The sequence below is a fragment of the Uranotaenia lowii genome, chromosome 3, assembly GCF_029784155.1.
Source record: "Uranotaenia lowii strain MFRU-FL chromosome 3, ASM2978415v1, whole genome shotgun sequence".
Lineage (NCBI taxonomy): Eukaryota > Metazoa > Arthropoda > Insecta > Diptera > Culicidae > Uranotaenia > Uranotaenia lowii.
In genome coordinates, this window is record NC_073693.1 from 348,514,593 (window position 1) to 348,532,485 (window position 17,893).

Below are 17,893 nucleotides of genomic sequence, written 5' to 3' on the forward strand. Positions count from 1 at the left end.
GAATTTCCCTTGTCCGCCTTGACGTAGAACACCTCCTTTTTCTTAAACTCTTTCGCGATCTGGATTTCCTCGTCGTTGGATTTTCCATTGATGCCCTTTCTCAAGACATCTGCCACTTCAGCTCTGGCGCAATCCTTCTGGGCCGGGGACAGCCTACTGGACCTGATAGCCGTCGATGATTTTCTGGTCCATCCTTGGTTTCCTCGACACCGCGTACTTCAGACTTTTGTTTAGTAGAGCGATCTGATTGTCGGTGAACTCTTCCTTCGATCGATTCACTACAAAATCCTCCAGTACCACCCTTGTACTCTCCAGTTATTTTGAGATTTGACAAATAACCTTAAAGAAGGAATGGCTTAAAAATTGAAAACTCATAAAACCTCTTTCAACTTTCAGCTGAAGAAACGGACCATCGAGCGCAAATCGAAGGAGGGTCTACTGAACTCGGTTGCGAAGAATCTCGGCCTCACCAAGGGTTCGAAATCGTCCAACGGAACCGGTAGCGGTGGAAGCAACGGAAACCACGACGGTGGCTCATCCGGCGGCAACGATCCCAACAACAAGGGTGAGTTTGACGATCTAATCAGTGCGTTGCGGACGGGAGACGTGTTCGGTGAGGATATGGCTAAATTCAAGCGATCGCGCAAAACTCGGCTGAGCCCCAGCAACAACAATGGGACAAGCAATACTTCCCCACCGAGGAGCCGGAACAGCGTGGGCCGAGAGGACAGCCGGGAACGGACCGTTGTCGTGACTGGTGGGAACAACAACCGGCGGAATCAGTGAATCGATCTGAGGGAGGAAGAAATCAAGCCAACGATGACGTACTGAAATTTCAAGTGTATGGTTAGGAAAATTTTCTTTTCGAAAAATTTTGTTAATGTTTGGCTAAGAGAGACCAAAAATTTAAATCTTACTGTGAGTAAAGCTCAAATTGTGAAACCCGAAAAGTAATTGGATCGTTTACAAGTGATTGTAGCAATGTAAGGAAACGCTTTACAACAAAATAATCTCTGAAGAATTTGGAAAAAAGTAATCCAATGAATGTATAGAAAATTATGAAACCGTAAAATAATTGTGGTTATAAGAGAATCTCTGGGCAGACTGTTAGAAATCGACAACTTTAAACAGGTCACCACCGCCAGATGTCGTCACGCTGAGTGTCGAGTGTCGCTTTTTTTGGAATGAGATTTATCCCTTTTAAGCGGGCCACAGACTACACAACATTTGTACAAATGCGATGAAATTCGATAAAATTCGATGAAATTTTGTCGCTGTGAGCACGATTTGCATAGTGTATGGCACTGCTTGAATGAGCGCCCAAACGGTTGGAGTAAAATCGGTCGGGATCGAAATATTTTGTACAAAACATTCTCCCAGCCGGGGTGGAGATGGTTTTTTTTGTTGCTATTGCTGTTTTCGCCAGCAATCATTTGTGTTCGCGTGAAATAAGTTTGTATAGTGTGTGGGCGAGCATAGATCAAACAATCGACGCGGAATCATCGAATTTGTACAGGCCAATTTGTGTAGTCTATGGCCCGCTTTAGACTGTCCCCCTTCGATTATTCGGTGGCAAAATATGGGCAATTTTACACGTAATATTGTAGTCAAGAGCACTGTGTAGTAGGTATTAGATATAACAGATGATAACAGAAACGCCACCAATCATAGGAATTTTATTGTTATTGTAGAAGGAATAGCGTAAGTCACTTCCTAAGTCAGGTTCTCACTCAATGATGACCTGTGCTTAAGCTTTCGATTTTGTTTTTCTTTCCCTGACGTTAATCGCCAACTTCCTACAAAGCCTTCGGCTTAGTTCTACTAACATGTTGCAATTTTCGACTTCTAAGTCAAGCCGATGATCACCATAACGCAGAAAGTATTCTCCTTAGTTACCATATCCATATAACCAGAAATCGGAGAAGACCCCGGAGATTGATTGTAGAAATTGTAAAATTTTCGTCCCCCGTTTTTACTACCTGTTATGTGTATAATCTAGGACTTACTCTTAGCATCTTAGGTTTGTTCGAAACGCGCGCGCACGTTCGGAAAAAGAGAGCAAAATCTGTATTTATTCAACATTAACGTTCTTTCTCCTTTTACCTCTCGGTAGCGTTATAGCAGCAGCTAACAGCATATTCTAACAACTACCTATGAAAAACCTCGTAATATCATTTCTAGTGCTTTTATCGGAATTCCCCGAATCCCCAACCCAAGCATATCTTTACTTTTACGTACCAATGTATGTTAAATGAGTTATTCTTTCTGCTACTCCACAGGGAATAGTTTGTGCAAAATTTCTGTTGTCTATAAATCAATTGATCGGTTGGTTATCAATTGGTTTCATTCATTAGTACCTAGTTCGTGATTAGTGATATAGGTTTTTTTTAGCAAGGTGTCTTCCACCGTAATTGGCCGGAAAATTCACAAAACTCACGCACTAATTCGATATGAAAAACGGGACATTTTTTTAAATTTCTGTATATAATCACCCACATACACGAAATGCACAGCCACTAGAATTTTCAGTAATCGATAATCGATATACAAAAATAAATATACATATTAAAACATATATTATACACTCACTCACACAACAGATCGATGGAAAGATTGGGATAATGATAGTCGTGTTTTTAAGAAAGTATTTACGCCCGCTAGGTAAAACGGTAGTCTAGTAAAATGGAAATTTTTAAACTCAAAGTAAAATATGAGCAACAGCTGAAAAGTTTTAAAAGAAGTAGATTCGAAGAAGTCGTTTAGTTTGAGAAAGAGACCACCAAGTTTCAGTTGTCGCGACTTCCATTTGTTCGTCCCTTTTTCCCTCATAGAACGATTCCAGAGTATGAAACAATACAACCACTTTACATAACAGATAAAAAAAACTTATAAAACAGAACTCTAAATGTTGCTTTGGCAAAAAATGGAAGGTTTTCCAATAACTGTTGTTTTTGAAAAAAAAACCCGAACCGATACAATAAAATGATAACCAACACAAATGCACAAACTAGAAAAACAAGCAAGTAGTTAACCCAAAATGTAAAATGTTTTAAGTTTAACAAGAGAAAAAAAAAACAAACAAACAAACAAATCTCACTGGTAAGGTAGTATAGATGTTTGAAAAAAAGAATGAACAAAATGCCAACAACCACAACATCAACCAACGACTTTTAGAGTGACCTGCCAACAAGCACGCTGAGGTGATCGAACTTTTTCATCATACACACAGCAAAGTGTGTCGCGTTGAAGCGCGGAAGCGTGCGACCTCCCGCAAAATTTGCTATGATACCATTTTACAATAACTACCGAATAGAAACGAATGATCGAAAAAGTCCAATACAATTGATGAAGGATGAAAAATAAAAGTAGATTACAATAATTTGTTCGAGAACCTGGTTTGAAGAATATTCCTGTTTGTGGAGCTGTAATTTTTATGGCAACCCACCTCGGCTTGGGAGGCAGCCATACAGCCGTAACATTTTGTAGATTGGCACAAAAAACTGACCTGCGCTAAATTTCAGCTCAATCGGACTTGATCTAGGGCTGTCTGAAAGCGCCTGACGACTCCTCAGGGTCCTGACGACTCCTCAGGGTCCTGACGACTCCTCAGGGTCCTGACGACTCCTCAGGGTCCTGACGACTCCTCAGGGTCCTGACGACTCCTCAGGGTCCTGACGACTCCTCAGGGTCCTGACGACTCCTCAGGGTCCTGACGACTCCTCAGGGTCCTGACGACTCCTCAGGGTCCTGACGACTCCTCAGGGTCCTGACGACTCCTCAGGGTCCTGACGACTCCTCAGGGTCCTGACGACTCCTCAGGGTCCTGACGACTCCTCAGGGTCCTGACGACTCCTCAGGGTCCTGACGACTCCTCAGGGTCCTGACGACTCCTCAGGGTCCTGACGACTCCTCAGGGTCCTGACGACTCCTCAGGGTCCTGACGACTCCTCAGGGTCCTGACGACTCCTCAGGGTCCTGACGACTCCTCAGGGTCCTGACGACTCCTCAGGGTCCTGACGACTCCTCAGGGTCCTGACGACTCCTCAGGGTCCTGACGACTCCTCAGGGTCCTGACGACTCCTCAGGGTCCTGACGACTCCTCAGGGTCCTGACGACTCCTCAGGGTCCTGACGACTCCTCAGGGTCCTGACGACTCCTCAGGGTCCTGACGACTCCTCAGGGTCCTGACGACTCCTCAGGGTCCTGACGACTCCTCAGGGTCCTGACGACTCCTCAGGGTCCTGACGACTCCTCAGGGTCCTGACGACTCCTCAGGGTCCTGACGACTCCTCAGGGTCCTGACGACTCCTCAGGGTCCTGACGACTCCTCAGGGTCCTGACGACTCCTCAGGGTCCTGACGACTCCTCAGGGTCCTGACGACTCCTCAGGGTCCTGACGACTCCTCAGGGTCCTGACGACTCCTCAGGGTCCTGACGACTCCTCAGGGTCCTGACGACTCCTCAGGGTCCTGACGACTCCTCAGGGTCCTGACGACTCCTCAGGGTCCTGACGACTCCTCAGGGTCCTGACGACTCCTCAGGGTCCTGACGACTCCTCAGGGTCCTGACGACTCCTCAGGGTCCTGACGACTCCTCAGGGTCCTGACGACTCCTCAGGGTCCTGACGACTCCTCAGGGTCCTGACGACTCCTCAGGGTCCTGACGACTCCTCAGGGTCCTGACGACTCCTCAGGGTCCTGACGACTCCTCAGGGTCCTGACGACTCCTCAGGGTCCTGACGACTCCTCAGGGTCCTGACGACTCCTCAGGGTCCTGACGACTCCTCAGGGTCCTGACGACTCCTCAGGGTCCTGACGACTCCTCAGGGTCCTGACGACTCCTCAGGGTCCTGACGACTCCTCAGGGTCCTGACGACTCCTCAGGGTCCTGACGACTCCTCAGGGTCCTGACGACTCCTCAGGGTCCTGACGACTCCTCAGGGTCCTGACGACTCCTCAGGGTCCTGACGACTCCTCAGGGTCCTGACGACTCCTCAGGGTCCTGACGACTCCTCAGGGTCCTGACGACTCCTCAGGGTCCTGACGACTCCTCAGGGTCCTGACGACTCCTCAGGGTCCTGACGACTCCTCAGGGTCCTGACGACTCCTCAGGGTCCTGACGACTCCTCAGGGTCCTGACGACTCCTCAGGGTCCTGACGACTCCTCAGGGTCCTGACGACTCCTCAGGGTCCTGACGACTCCTCAGGGTCCTGACGACTCCTCAGGGTCCTGACGACTCCTCAGGGTCCTGACGACTCCTCAGGGTCCTGACGACTCCTCAGGGTCCTGACGACTCCTCAGGGTCCTGACGACTCCTCAGGGTCCTGACGACTCCTCAGGGTCCTGACGACTCCTCAGGGTCCTGACGACTCCTCAGGGTCCTGACGACTCCTCAGGGTCCTGACGACTCCTCAGGGTCCTGACGACTCCTCAGGGTCCTGACGACTCCTCAGGGTCCTGACGACTCCTCAGGGTCCTGACGACTCCTCAGGGTCCTGACGACTCCTCAGGGTCCTGACGACTCCTCAGGGTCCTGACGACTCCTCAGGGTCCTGACGACTCCTCAGGGTCCTGACGACTCCTCAGGGTCCTGACGACTCCTCAGGGTCCTGACGACTCCTCAGGGTCCTGACGACTCCTCAGGGTCCTGACGACTCCTCAGGGTCCTGACGACTCCTCAGGGTCCTGACGACTCCTCAGGGTCCTGACGACTCCTCAGGGTCCTGACGACTCCTCAGGGTCCTGACGACTCCTCAGGGTCCTGACGACTCCTCAGGGTCCTGACGACTCCTCAGGGTCCTGACGACTCCTCAGGGTCCTGACGACTCCTCAGGGTCCTGACGACTCCTCAGGGTCCTGACGACTCCTCAGGGTCCTGACGACTCCTCAGGGTCCTGACGACTCCTCAGGGTCCTGACGACTCCTCAGGGTCCTGACGACTCCTCAGGGTCCTGACGACTCCTCAGGGTCCTGACGACTCCTCAGGGTCCTGACGACTCCTCAGGGTCCTGACGACTCCTCAGGGTCCTGACGACTCCTCAGGGTCCTGACGACTCCTCAGGGTCCTGACGACTCCTCAGGGTCCTGACGACTCCTCAGGGTCCTGACGACTCCTCAGGGTCCTGACGACTCCTCAGGGTCCTGACGACTCCTCAGGGTCCTGACGACTCCTCCTTCTTGTCTATCAGCAGTTCCGATAATCAGTAATTACCTATCTAATTTCCGTGATAACAAATTTCGATGTGATCTTGTGAAAGAAATTCGAATACGACTCCTTATAGCATTTAACATGCGTTAGTGTCGCAGAATATGTAAGATTTTGTTCCCGACATTTTCTCATCAATTCTACAACCTATGGTAGGGGTTATTGTCGAAGAAATCTGAAAATGTATTGAAATCAATAGCCAATCTACCCATATCGTCGTGAAGCATCTCACCGTTTGGTTTGGTCGTTGTTGTAATTAGGTGTACTGTTGAGGTTGAGCTTGTTATGAGTTTCGAAGCTTCTTCGAGTGATTACTGGACAGCTGAATCGAGAATCTCTGAGGTTTTAGCTTGAGTTTAGCTTCTTCAAGTTTCGATAAAATTGCCAACATTCGAATCTGATCGAATACTAATGATAAATTGTTGAAAACTCCAACGTGAGAATATGCAATACATGTTAAGATTTGAAAGAAACAAAAACCCTAAATCCCTAAATGTACCAACAAATAATAAGGGTACATATACCTAATGCTTTCGGAACCAAAAAGTGTATCAATACCTAAATTCAACTTATTTATTAAAATGAACTTTTCCGCTCAGCACAACCGCGCACCTACTTTCCTATCTTCCTTTTGATACTTTTAACCAAAAGACTGGTGCTGACATCGCGTTTCGCTTTCTTCGCCTCCTGCTGCCCAACCGACGATTCGATCGGAAGATCTTCCTTCGTTAGGGGTCGCTTTTTCAGCTTCTCTTCGATCAACTTCTCCATTCCCTTCGTCTTCTTGAAGGCCGGATTCGTTGGATCGATGTTGAACTCCGGTTTTTCAAACACAGCATTGAATCGACTATCGTCAACGTCAAGCTGAAAATCATCACCACCCTGGATTGCTGATTTCTGCTGCTTCTGTTCTTCGATCTGTTTTTTAGTTTTTTTGAGGATTCGCTTTCTTTTTGATTTGGAGACTGACTTTAGGTCGATTTCGTTTTCTAGGATTTGTTTTAGGTTGAAGTGACTTTTATCGTCATCGGCATCGTCTAAGATCAGTTCAAGTTCTGCACGTTTTCTAGCCGCTTCCTCTTCGTCTTCTTCGTCCTCATCCTTGCTTTTGTTTTTCTTATCTTTCTTTTTCGACTTTTTGAGGTCAAACTCTTTTTCATCGAAGGCACTGGCGAAGTAGGGGTCGTTCAGGTCCACACCGTACGGTAAATCGTCTTCGGAGTCACTTCCTTCCTGATCTTTGTCGCCGTCCAGCTCACCTCGTTTCTTTTTCTTCTTCAGCTCCTTCCGACGCTTTTTTTTCTCTTTAGCTTTCTCCAGGATTTTTTCGAACGGATTCGCATTATCGGCTTTCTTTTTGCCTGAATCCGATTCGGAATCATTTTCGCTAGCTTCCTCGGTCTCTTTACCGTTTACCTTCCAACTGAACTCCATTTCAACTTTATCGGTTTTATCCTGCTCCTCTTGCTCCTTGATTTCTCCTAGGAGGGCTCTGTACTTTGAAATCATGTCCTCTTTCTTAGATTTCTTACTGAGCTTTTGGCTTTCCGGTTCATCTTCTTCGTCTGTCGAATTTTCCTCTTCCGAACTTGGCTCAGCGATTTCCCTTTCCTCGTCTTCACCTTCACCTTCGCTACTGCTACAAGCGACGTATCGTTTCAAATCTATGTCCGTCAGTTCACTGAGCTTACCGGTACGAATTTTTTCATTGAACTCTTTTCGCTCCACATCGTTCTCATCCCAAGTGAGCTCAACCTTGGCCTGATTCAGTGCTGTCGTGGTAAAAACTCTTGGTTCGTATTTCCCTATCTCAGGAAGCTCAATGCAGCGATCTTTAGGTTCATCTTCGAACTCCATATCGTCTGGAATGAAACGCAGATCCAATTTGTTGGCCGTACTCTCATACTCGACTCCATCGCATTCTTTGTACAATTTATCGGCCGTTTCGACTCGATCACATTGGACCACCGCGTAGTAGTACTTTAGACGATTGAGCTGGTACTCTCGCAACTTTTCCATTTGGGCCTCCTTTAGCTCTTCTTCCGTTTTCGGTTCTTCACTGTCCGAATGTGCATCGATTGCCTGATCCCGTCCAGTCAGCTCCTGGGGTCCCCGTTCCTCTTCTTCGCGCATCCTCTCTTTGCCAAATTCCGATGGATATATCTAAAAAGCCAATCGATTAATAAAACCTCATTCAATAACCTACAAGTCGTTGGTCTTACTGTGACGCTTAAAATTGTGGAACCTCTTGGTAAAAACGAGCTCAGCATAACCATAATATCAACGGCCCTGATACGATCCCAATCTAGATTGCAAATAGCTAATCGTGCCGTGGACTCGTCCGTAGTTTCAGCATCCGCATCCAACTCACCCCAAACATGTTCTATGAACACCTCATCATCGTCACCCTCACCTTCACCCGCCGAATCTTCATCATCATCCGAGGAACTGTCCGACGCTATAGCGGCCTCCCCACGGGCATAATCCACCTCCATATCCTTTAGACGATTTTTGACTTGATCCGACATGGCAAATGCCTTTTCTTCCTCGTCCAGCTCCAAGGAATCGGAATCCGAATCTGATTCATCTTCACCGGAAGATTCATCACTCTTTTCCGCAACGGCAGGTTTCTTCTCAACCTGTTTCTTAGGCTTAGGTTTAACCTTCTTCTCTTCAACCTCTTCCTCACCAGTTGAGGACCCTTCCTCACTCGATTCCACCTGATAATACTTCCGCAACTCCTCGCTGCCACCTTGTTTCACCTTCCGACCATACTTGTCGATCGTGTGCTTCACATTGAACCGCTCATCGTTGAACATCGACTGGAAGCGTTTGTCGATAGTGACCTTTTTCTCCGCCTTCGGAATACCCTTGAAGCGGGGATCGTTGACCAGGTGCGCGAAACGGGCATCGTTCCAGATATGCGAGGACGACGACGACGACGATGCCTGTCCCTTGCCATTTGAAGATTGTTGCTGTTTTTGAGTGCCGTATGCTTTCAGCTGTTTGTCCTTTTTCGATTTGGCCATCTTACCTCGTACCAAGAGAAACTTTTAGACTTATCTGATTTTGTTACAAAAGCGAGACTGTTGAAAAACTACCAAATTTCGTTCATTCAAGAAAAAATTGAACGTGCATGCCGTGCCGTGCAAGCAAAACAAAACAAATCCAGCGTGGTCGCCTTTTTACCGAATGTTTTCGTTGCGCCTCGCATTTTGCCGAACTGTTCCACAAATCAAGGGGTGCCTCAATGGATGCAATTACCGCGGATGCTAACAACTTGAAAACTGATTGACCCATTTTTGGGTACTGACGTTATTCGACAGTCGAACTAAAAACATAGCCTCATTACGACGCGTCGATTTATATTTTTGATAGATGTGAAATTACTTTACAATACTTTTGCATACGTTTGTTTATAAGATTATGTTAAAGAAAAGTAGGATTTGCATTTCGCATAACTTCGCACTTCACATGCTCAGCGTGCAACCTGTATACATATCGCAGGTGGCGATGGAAATTCCGTGCTAAGTGTTATGCCGTTTTCGTTTATCTCCACTCGCGCGGGGCAAAACTTTTTCTGAATAAACAAACAGAATCGTTACCCGGGACGATGCAAATATATGGTTGCTATACTCACCCTTATGCTTACCCCCAACACTGACAACTTTTACGGGGTGCAACGGGGTGTATGGTGGTTTAGAAATTCAGGAGTTTCGTCCCAGTTTGAGATTGTTATGATCAGTAGACCCGCGGCGGCCCGTAGTTTTTCTCCGGGCCCCAGTGCTTTTCGAAAACAAAAAAAAAAATGAGTGAATGGGTTAGGAATAAACATTGGATACTTACAACAGGCGCACCGAGCATCGCTGTTTTCGATACAGGTTCTCGGATGCTGTTTGGTGGTTGGATTCCAAACGTTGGCAGTCGAAGTTTGCTGCTTGGAATTTTTTAGGGTTTCTCCTCGGCGCTGTTGAGGCTTCCGATCAGAGGGATATTGACTGCACTAGCCTGCACCATCGTGTCGTGGAGCATGACCTGTGTTAGCTCCCAATGGATCTTGGGAAGTCGTTTCCGGACAAGTGCCAGTCGTTGCGATTCCATTCCGGATCATCTTCCGTTCTTTCAGCTTGCGGTGCGCCTTGTAGTGTTACGCCCTGAAAAAGATATTTCACACTATTTAAAACATTTAATGCACGATAAAATAGTTAAAAACTTACTCAATTACAAAGTTTTGCCACTTCTGATTCATTTTTTTGAATTTTTCTTCGTTCGCTTTATCTCCCGGCATTGGCAGCAACCGTACTAATTGCGTTTACCTAATTGAAGTTGCGAAAAGAACCTTGTTTGTGATCCCTTTGGAACGGGTTAGATATCCGGTTAAACCATCCGGACGTAAAATATCTGTACTGGATGATTCTGCTCACTTCCACAAAACCGAAACACGCACGCCATTTTGTTTGTTTGCTTCAAATTGAGTGAAGACACACAACACTCAGATGCATCTTAAGTTTTGTTTTAAGGATTATTACTCGTATCTTCCATAAATATTTTTTTATCATTTCAAGCGAAGACACATTAAAAATAGAAAAGTTGGTTAAAAATAAGAAGATTATGGGACGATTACTCAAATAGTCACTATTCATGTAATCAGAACCCAATAATATTAACGATTAAGTGTATGATATTTGATTATGCGGGCGCCTGCTTGAGGTTCAAATCTCGGGCAAAACTAGTGGACTTCTGAATTAATAACCGAACATAATAACAGCAGTTAGGGCAAAACTCGTGGGTAACTAGGTTGCCACTGCCAATAAACGAAAACACTATTAGTAAAAGTTTTTTTCGGTAAACATTGTAACCATGACAATTCGTTACGTCAGTTGCATTTTCAAACAAACAACCAACAGCGAAAACTAACGAAAAAAAATCATTGCCAACTGCTGTTTACGATTCTCGCCTAGGATACATAAACATCCTGGCATGTGACGTAAGCTTAAATTTGTTTACCTTTTTACTTTTTGAATAACGAGTTCTGTAATAGCACTGACCATACTGACTGGACACTCGATTTCGTTTTCTGGATCATTTTTCCAACAGTACGCAATGTCGATTCCAGAGTGCGCATCGATCGATTTGCAGAAATGCTATCCCAGTTAGGTAATGCCACCCAACTTTTAAAAATAAAACACGCAATTTCTACGATAAAATCGGGCTAAACAGGACTATTTTTCCTACAGGGCATTTTTCGTCAAATTTTTCAGGTTCGCCACCTGCCGCCGGTATTGCGAACCTGCAAAATCTGACAACAAAAAATTAGACAGAAAATGGTTGAATTTTTGTTCTAAGTGTCATGTCAGTGTGGTCAGTGGTAATAGTGTGGTGTTTGTTCATCACCTTCATTGTATCACATTGCTCAGCGTCTACGAAATTGAACATCGAAGAGCCCCTCGCATGCGTATTAAAAAATGTAAACAAACCCGGGCGCGATCGCCTTTTCCTCTGATGGTCGCACACGCATCGAAATTTACTGACAGTTCCGGGAATCATGTAACATAAAAAATTGCATTTCGTTTGTGCATTTCAAATCAGGCATAGTTTTTGTGGTTCTAGCTTTCATTCTAAGAAATTTTCGGTGTAATTTACTTTGATGAGATATAGCCATGTATCGGCTATACCTAGCGGGTTGGCAAAGTTATCAGCACAGGATCGGTGCTGGCGTGGGGAATTTACAGGCACTGCGAAAGGTCTTATCAGCGCAACACCCACAAACCGGATTCAAGCAAGTATGTCCCGGTTTTAACAGCAATGCACAAATGAGAAGTGTTCACGGTAGGTTTGAGTTTCTTTCCTATCATAACAATTGTATACGATAAAAGAAATTAATATTTTTAGGCGGAGTTCATACTTTCGAAAGTATGCTGGTCGGTCGGAAATCTGAGGCTCGCCGTAGTATTCTAGTCCAAGTGAGTTCAGAGCGATCGTTTTCGGAACTGGACGCGTATTGTGCGCAGTTTGGCACGGTGACTAGTTCCCACCATTATCGGGTAGGAGGAACCTGTTCCGGCTATGGGGATGACGAGGCCGACTGTCACTACATCGTGGTCGAGTTTGAGAAACCGGAATCTGCTGATGCGGCCATACGGTCTGCGGTTTTCAACGAAGAAAAACCAGGCGTTAGGGCAAGATCGATATTTCTGTGGTTTAGAGCTGGTCCACGAGCGAAACTACAAGTTGCTTCGGGAAAATCTAAATCTACGAACGAGTCAAAGCTGACCAATGTCGATGCTAGCCGCACTATAGACGATAAGGAACTGAGAAATCTGCTTCTGTCGGCAGAGAACGCCGAAGATCAGATTAAAATACTTCACCAGGCAACATGTCTGAACGACGTGGGGAAAAGGTTGCGCTTTTTGGCTGTCCGACAAATGGAAACATCTCTCCAAGGGATGTTTCCTCAGGCTGTTGCATACCCGTTTGGTTCATCCGTTAACGGATTTGGGAAGATGGGGTGTGATTTAGATCTTATCCTTGATCTAGACTCGGAATCGTCTTTAGTCCAAAACAGCAACTCTCGACTGGTCTTCCACACAAAAGCTTCAAATTCTAATGAGCGAACACAAGTTCAACGATATCTGGAATCAATAGGTGATGTTTTGCAGCTGTTTTTGCCTGGAGTCAACAGTGTTAGGCGTATATTAAAGGCTCGTGTTCCTATAATCAAATACCACCACGAGCACTTAGATCTCGAAATCGATCTAACGATGAACAATATGACTGGTGTCTATATGTCGGAACTATTGTATCTGTTCGGCCAAATTGACCCACGTGTTCAGCCTTTAACTTTTTGTGTTCGAAGATGGGCACAATCGGTTGGACTGACAAATCACGCTCCCGGTTATTGGATAACGAACTTTTCCCTTACAATGTTAGTTATGTATTTCTTGCAACAGCTGCAAGAACCCATCCTTCCGCCCATTAACAAGCTGATTCAGAGCGCATCAAAAACGGATCTTCGAATTACAGAGAATCACATCAGTTGCTCATTTCTGCGGGACGTTCAGAAACTCAATTTCAGTACCAAAAATACTACCCCACTAGACGAACTGCTGCTTCAGTTTTTCGAGTTCTATTCCCATTTCGATTTCAATCAACGGGCTATTAGTCTTAACATCGGATCCCACATCCTTAAACCGGATCATAGTCCAATGTATATCGTTAACCCACTGGAAACGGTTCTCAACGTGAGCAAAAATGTAAACCTGGAGGAAACGGAACTTTTCCGGATACAGGTTAGGAACGCGCTGTGGCTCCTGGACACTCACGAAAAGTCAACCCGAACCAGTGGCGAAGATTGGGGCCTGATAAGTTTGTTTGGTAACAAAATCAAGGACCGCATAACGCCGCAAATGTTCTTCACCAAGCGATTGGTCAACGTGAAGGATATACTGGATGATGCGGGTGGGGATAACGATAGCGCCCCAGTAGAGTACAAGAATCAAACCGTCAAGAGCCAAATTTCCCACATACAGAAAAGCACCAGGGAGGAGATCAGTAAACTTGGCGGAGGGAAAAATGGACCGCCTAGTTCTTTTGCGAATGGGGGCCCTATGAAAATGAAGCGGAACGCCAAACGACGGTGATAGCTAGCTAGATGACATTGGCTTTATTTTTCGATTGCGTAGGACAAAATAAAAACTGTTAAACCTTACTTTTTGTTGGTTTTCACTTCTTTTTAAGATGTAAATTATTAAATATAAGCATAAATTAAATATGGAGCCTGAAACAGCATAAAATATTTTTTGTCATTTCTCAGGCTTTCGTATTTGAAAAGTAAAGTTGAAAACAACCTCAGAAGATTCCAGTAAAACAAACGGGCAACAAGCATGCACGTTTTAGATGTTGTTTTCAAAATTAAAAAGATTTTTCACAATTCATGTAAGACATTTAAGGATGATCCCTTGCATTTTCAATGTTCATTACACAGACAACAAAAACAATCATAAACACTGCACTTAAAAACTTTAAAACATGAAGCGAGTGCGTATTATTTTTGAACTTGAGCACCCCTAGTTCCTGTGTCTAATTTCATCATAATGTTGTCAGTACAGCGCAAAATCAAAACAAAACGGTTCGATTTGGCCGCAGCAGTGCTTAACCGCAAATATTAGGTCAAATGATAGAAAATTGAAAAGGATCCCAATTTTCGCATATCGTGAAAGCAGCGACTGTACACAGGTAAGCTTATAAGGAAGAGCAGTTTGACTAATCTAGCTCAGAAATTCTATATAGTTTCCCAAGTTGTTGACAATAAATGCGCTTAAAGCCAATGATTGATAACGGAAAGCTGAATCGAATGAAAATTTAAGATCAACTTTTTAAACGAAACATTGTTTGTTAAAATGAGTGGAAGTTAGAGAAATAAAGTTGGAATAATTCCAACTAAACAACAGAATGTAAAGATAATTTGAAACCCCTAAACTTGTTGATCGTAAAAATAATCCAATGGGGAATCAACGCATTAATCAACGTTTCCCTTTTAGGGACATGGCTGAACTAAACCGCGGCAGAGAGGGAAATTCAAAATCAGGATCATCGAAAAAAGCTAAAGCTGAAGATATCACTGTAATCAGCAACGAATTCGAGATTAACCCTGTGAATTTCAAAGGATCAAAAGCAGCGATCGAACCCGCCAATTGGGTCGTTCGATCGGACTCGATTGAAGATTTTCAATATCAACTGCTCGAGTTGGTCATGTGCCACGTGAAGAAGGAAGTTCTTTTCACCGACGTAAAGACCCCTTACTTTTCCGAGAAACCACTGACAACGGATGACCTGGATAGATTCGTGAGCTTTAAAGATATCAAAGGTAAGAGATATTTGTCCTACAACCAGGTGGATTGGATTCAGCTCAGCCGTTGGGACGGTCGGGTGATAGTCTTGCAAATATTTCTCTACGGAAACGGTATCGTGAGTAAGTCTGCGTGGGACATTGTTGTCAGAGTTCTGTTGGAACCGGACAAAGAAGAAACTGCAGGACTGCCGAAATCTTTAGGAGAGCTAGAAACTCAAAAACTACAAGCTATAGCTAAACGTTTGGAACGGATTCACTCAGCAAATCTGCGACCGACAACGACGGACGCCTTTATGGATTGGGCCACGTATGTCTTTAACTCTCCTGCACGTATGCAGCATACGTTGATAGAAAATGAACCGCCGGAGGCTTTGGCATCTCGTTTTATAACTCTTGTGAAAGCAAAAAGCCCCGAGACGACGACGCCACAGATCATCGATGACGGTTATCATTTTGACGACGAAGTACGGGCGCTTCGGAGAACCGTTACCCAGATTCGTGATTTGGTGGAAATGTTGGATAGACGAGTGGAGCTGCTAGAGAAGAAGTGCAACGCGTTCAAACGGAGAGGACCACCGGTGGTTAAGCAGCCTCGGTTGGATGAAGTAAAGGACGATGGCGATGAAGCTCCGATCGATGCTCCCGAAAGTCTTGAAGTCTCAGCAATCGACGAAGAGGATCCAGATCCGCTCGATGAATTGTTTGTTAAGACAGAGGTTTGCTTTGAGGATGAAATTGAATAAATTATTTGAATCCTATTTTTGAACTCCATGAAGATTGTCCTTATCTCGATGACCGTTTTGTATAATATCACGTCCCACGTCAAATATAAAAGTCATCTCATCCACCAACCTTTCTATTTTCGTTGATTGGTTCGTCGATTATGCAGAACTATGCTTCTTCCAGTTATCTTCATGCAGCTTCATGCAATCGTCAATCGTCACTCGAGAATGAGTACACAACGCTTCGTTTGAAGAGCTTCACCTTCAGTTTCATTTCACATCAGCCTCTCTTCACCTTCGCCAAACGCTAACTTCACTCCGCTTTCACCTCGGCTTCCTTCGTTCGAAGCTGGCATTCGTCAATTTCATTTCGATACGAAACTCGAGCATATCCCTTTCAACGAAAGTTTCATTGCACTCACATACCTCTTACTGTTCCCGCGCCGATCCTCCGGTGCATAAGACCTCCACTGTTGACGATCTGGAACCAGCATCTTCACTTGGTCCCAGTCATATTTCGGCGACTAGGCTTCGCCGCCACGAGTTTCTGGGCCTGCCTCTTCTTCGATGTCCTTCTGGATTTCATTCAAGCACCTCTCTGCAAATCTCGTTCTTATCTTTTCGTAGCGTGTGTCCAATCCATCTCCACTTACGGTCTCGAATCTCGATTTCCAGCGCCCTTTGATGACACCGGCAATGGAGTTCCTTATTTGAGATCCAGTTGACAGGCCACCAAGCGCGGATGATATTCCGCAGGCAGCGGTTTGCAAATACTTGCAGTTTTCGCGTCGTTACCGCATATTTGCACCAAGTTTCGCACCCGTACAGCAGTACGGATTTGACGTTTGAGTTAAAGATTCGAATTTTCGTTCGTAGAGATATCTGACGTGAGCACCAGATGTTCCAGACTCTCAGATGCAAATCGGACTTTTCTGATCCTGGTTTCGATGTGTTTCTTGGTACCACCATCAGGCGTTATCTGGCTACCAAGATACTAGAAGCACTCCACTCTCTTAACCTGTTGCCCAGCTATCATGAAACTGTAGGGATTTCCTGTGTTGATCTCCATCGACTTGGTCTTTTCGACATTGACTTTGAGACCTGCTGCTTTGAAGCTTTCGGTGAGATCGTCAAGTTTGCTCTGCATATCCGGTTGTGTCTGGGCGAGCAAAACAATATCGTCAGCAAGGTCAAGGTCGTTCAGTTGCTCCATTGTTGAAGGATTCTACGGCAATCCTCGGTTCGGTGCACCGTCGATCGATCCAGTCAGAATCTCATCCATTACGATTACAAAAAAAAAGCGGTGATAAGATACATGATACATCCCTGTCTCACTCCAGCAGTTACCGGGATTGGATCGGACAAGACACCGTCGTGCAAGACCTTGCACGAAAATGCCTCGTACTGTGCTTCGTTGCCTTAGGGCCGCCCAGATGTTTTCATGGTTAAGTCGGTCGAATGCTTTTTCGAAATCAACGAACACCAGCAGAAGAGAGTGCTGGAATTCGTTGATTTGTTCCAGTATGATTCGTAGCGTTGTGATGTGGTCCACACATGATCGTTCGGATCGGAATTCAGCTTGTTGCCGTCGGAGTGTTGCGTCGATTTTCTCCTGGATCCTGGATCAACGTTATGCCTCGTCAGTTACCGCACTCTGTCAGGTCTCCTGTCTTTGGGACCTTTACGAGGATACCCTGCATCCAGTCGGCCGGGAATGTTGTTCAAAGTGCTCAGGCCAAAGCTTGATCTGATCGGTCAATAACTGACTTGCTCGGTCTTTTAGCGGCATTCTTGCGTTAGTCCTTGCACCACTGAGGCGACGAGAAATGTCATAAAGTAATCGGATATCTCCATTGGCGGCGGCTCTTTCTCCCTTTTCGGCTAGAGAGTTTGTCCAGGCTCTCTTGTCTCGTCTACAAGCTCGTTCAACTGCCTTTTCCAGCTCCGCATATCGTAAGCGGGCGGCTGCTTTGGCTGACCCGGTACATGCCTGCTCAATTCCGACTTTGGCCTTTCTCCGATCATCGACCATCCTCCAAGTTTCATCCGACATCCATTCACTTCTTCTTCGACAAACTTTACCGAAAGTACCATGGCTCGCCGTGATAAAGGCAT

The 17,893-nt window shown here is 45.6% G+C and overlaps 3 protein-coding genes across 7 annotated transcripts in view; 2 read left to right on the plus strand and 1 right to left on the minus strand.

Annotated features, from left to right (window-relative positions):
* Positions 1-3,365, plus strand: part of LOC129758650 (disheveled-associated activator of morphogenesis 1-like) — a 284,874-nt gene extending 281,509 nt beyond the window's left edge. For all 5 annotated transcript variants that reach the window (XM_055756210.1, XM_055756213.1, XM_055756211.1 and 2 more), the window contains one exon: positions 397-3,365. In XM_055756210.1, the coding sequence (XP_055612185.1) occupies positions 397-786 (390 nt within the window). In that variant the 3' untranslated portion in view covers positions 787-3,365. The remainder of the gene's footprint in view (positions 1-396) is intronic.
* Positions 3,366-6,768: 3,403 nt separating this feature from the next.
* On the minus strand, positions 6,769-9,360 carry LOC129754732 (ESF1 homolog). Its single transcript, XM_055750947.1, has 2 exons — positions 8,428-9,360; positions 6,769-8,368 (listed from the first exon to the last, which is right to left on the minus strand). The coding sequence occupies exons 1-2, from the start codon at positions 9,232-9,234 to the stop codon at positions 6,818-6,820; spliced, it is 2,358 nt and encodes a 785-aa protein (XP_055606922.1). The 5' UTR covers positions 9,235-9,360; the 3' UTR covers positions 6,769-6,817.
* A 2,329-nt stretch (positions 9,361-11,689) lies between these two features.
* LOC129754295 (poly(A) RNA polymerase, mitochondrial-like) lies at positions 11,690-15,807 on the plus strand. Its single transcript, XM_055750263.1, has 3 exons — positions 11,690-12,034; positions 12,098-14,440; positions 14,746-15,807. Exons 1-2 carry the CDS (start codon positions 11,866-11,868, stop codon positions 13,843-13,845), a joined length of 1,917 nt encoding a protein of 638 aa, XP_055606238.1. The 5' UTR covers positions 11,690-11,865; the 3' UTR covers positions 13,846-14,440; positions 14,746-15,807.
* The last annotated feature ends 2,086 nt before the right edge of the window (positions 15,808-17,893 follow it).

Coding starts and splice junctions, on each gene's coding strand:
- LOC129754295 (XM_055750263.1), top strand. CDS start 11,866: ATGTATCGGCTATACCTAGCGGGTTGGCAAAGTTATCAGCACAGGATC. Junction 12,035..12,097: donor ACAAATGAGAAGTGTTCACG/GTAGGTTTGAGT, acceptor TAATATTTTTAG/GCGGAGTTCATACTTTCGAA.
- LOC129754732 (XM_055750947.1), bottom strand. CDS start 9,234: ATGGCCAAATCGAAAAAGGACAAACAGCTGAAAGCATACGGCACTCAA. Junction 8,369..8,427: donor CCACAATTTTAAGCGTCACA/GTAAGACCAACG, acceptor TTGGCTTTTTAG/ATATATCCATCGGAATTTGG.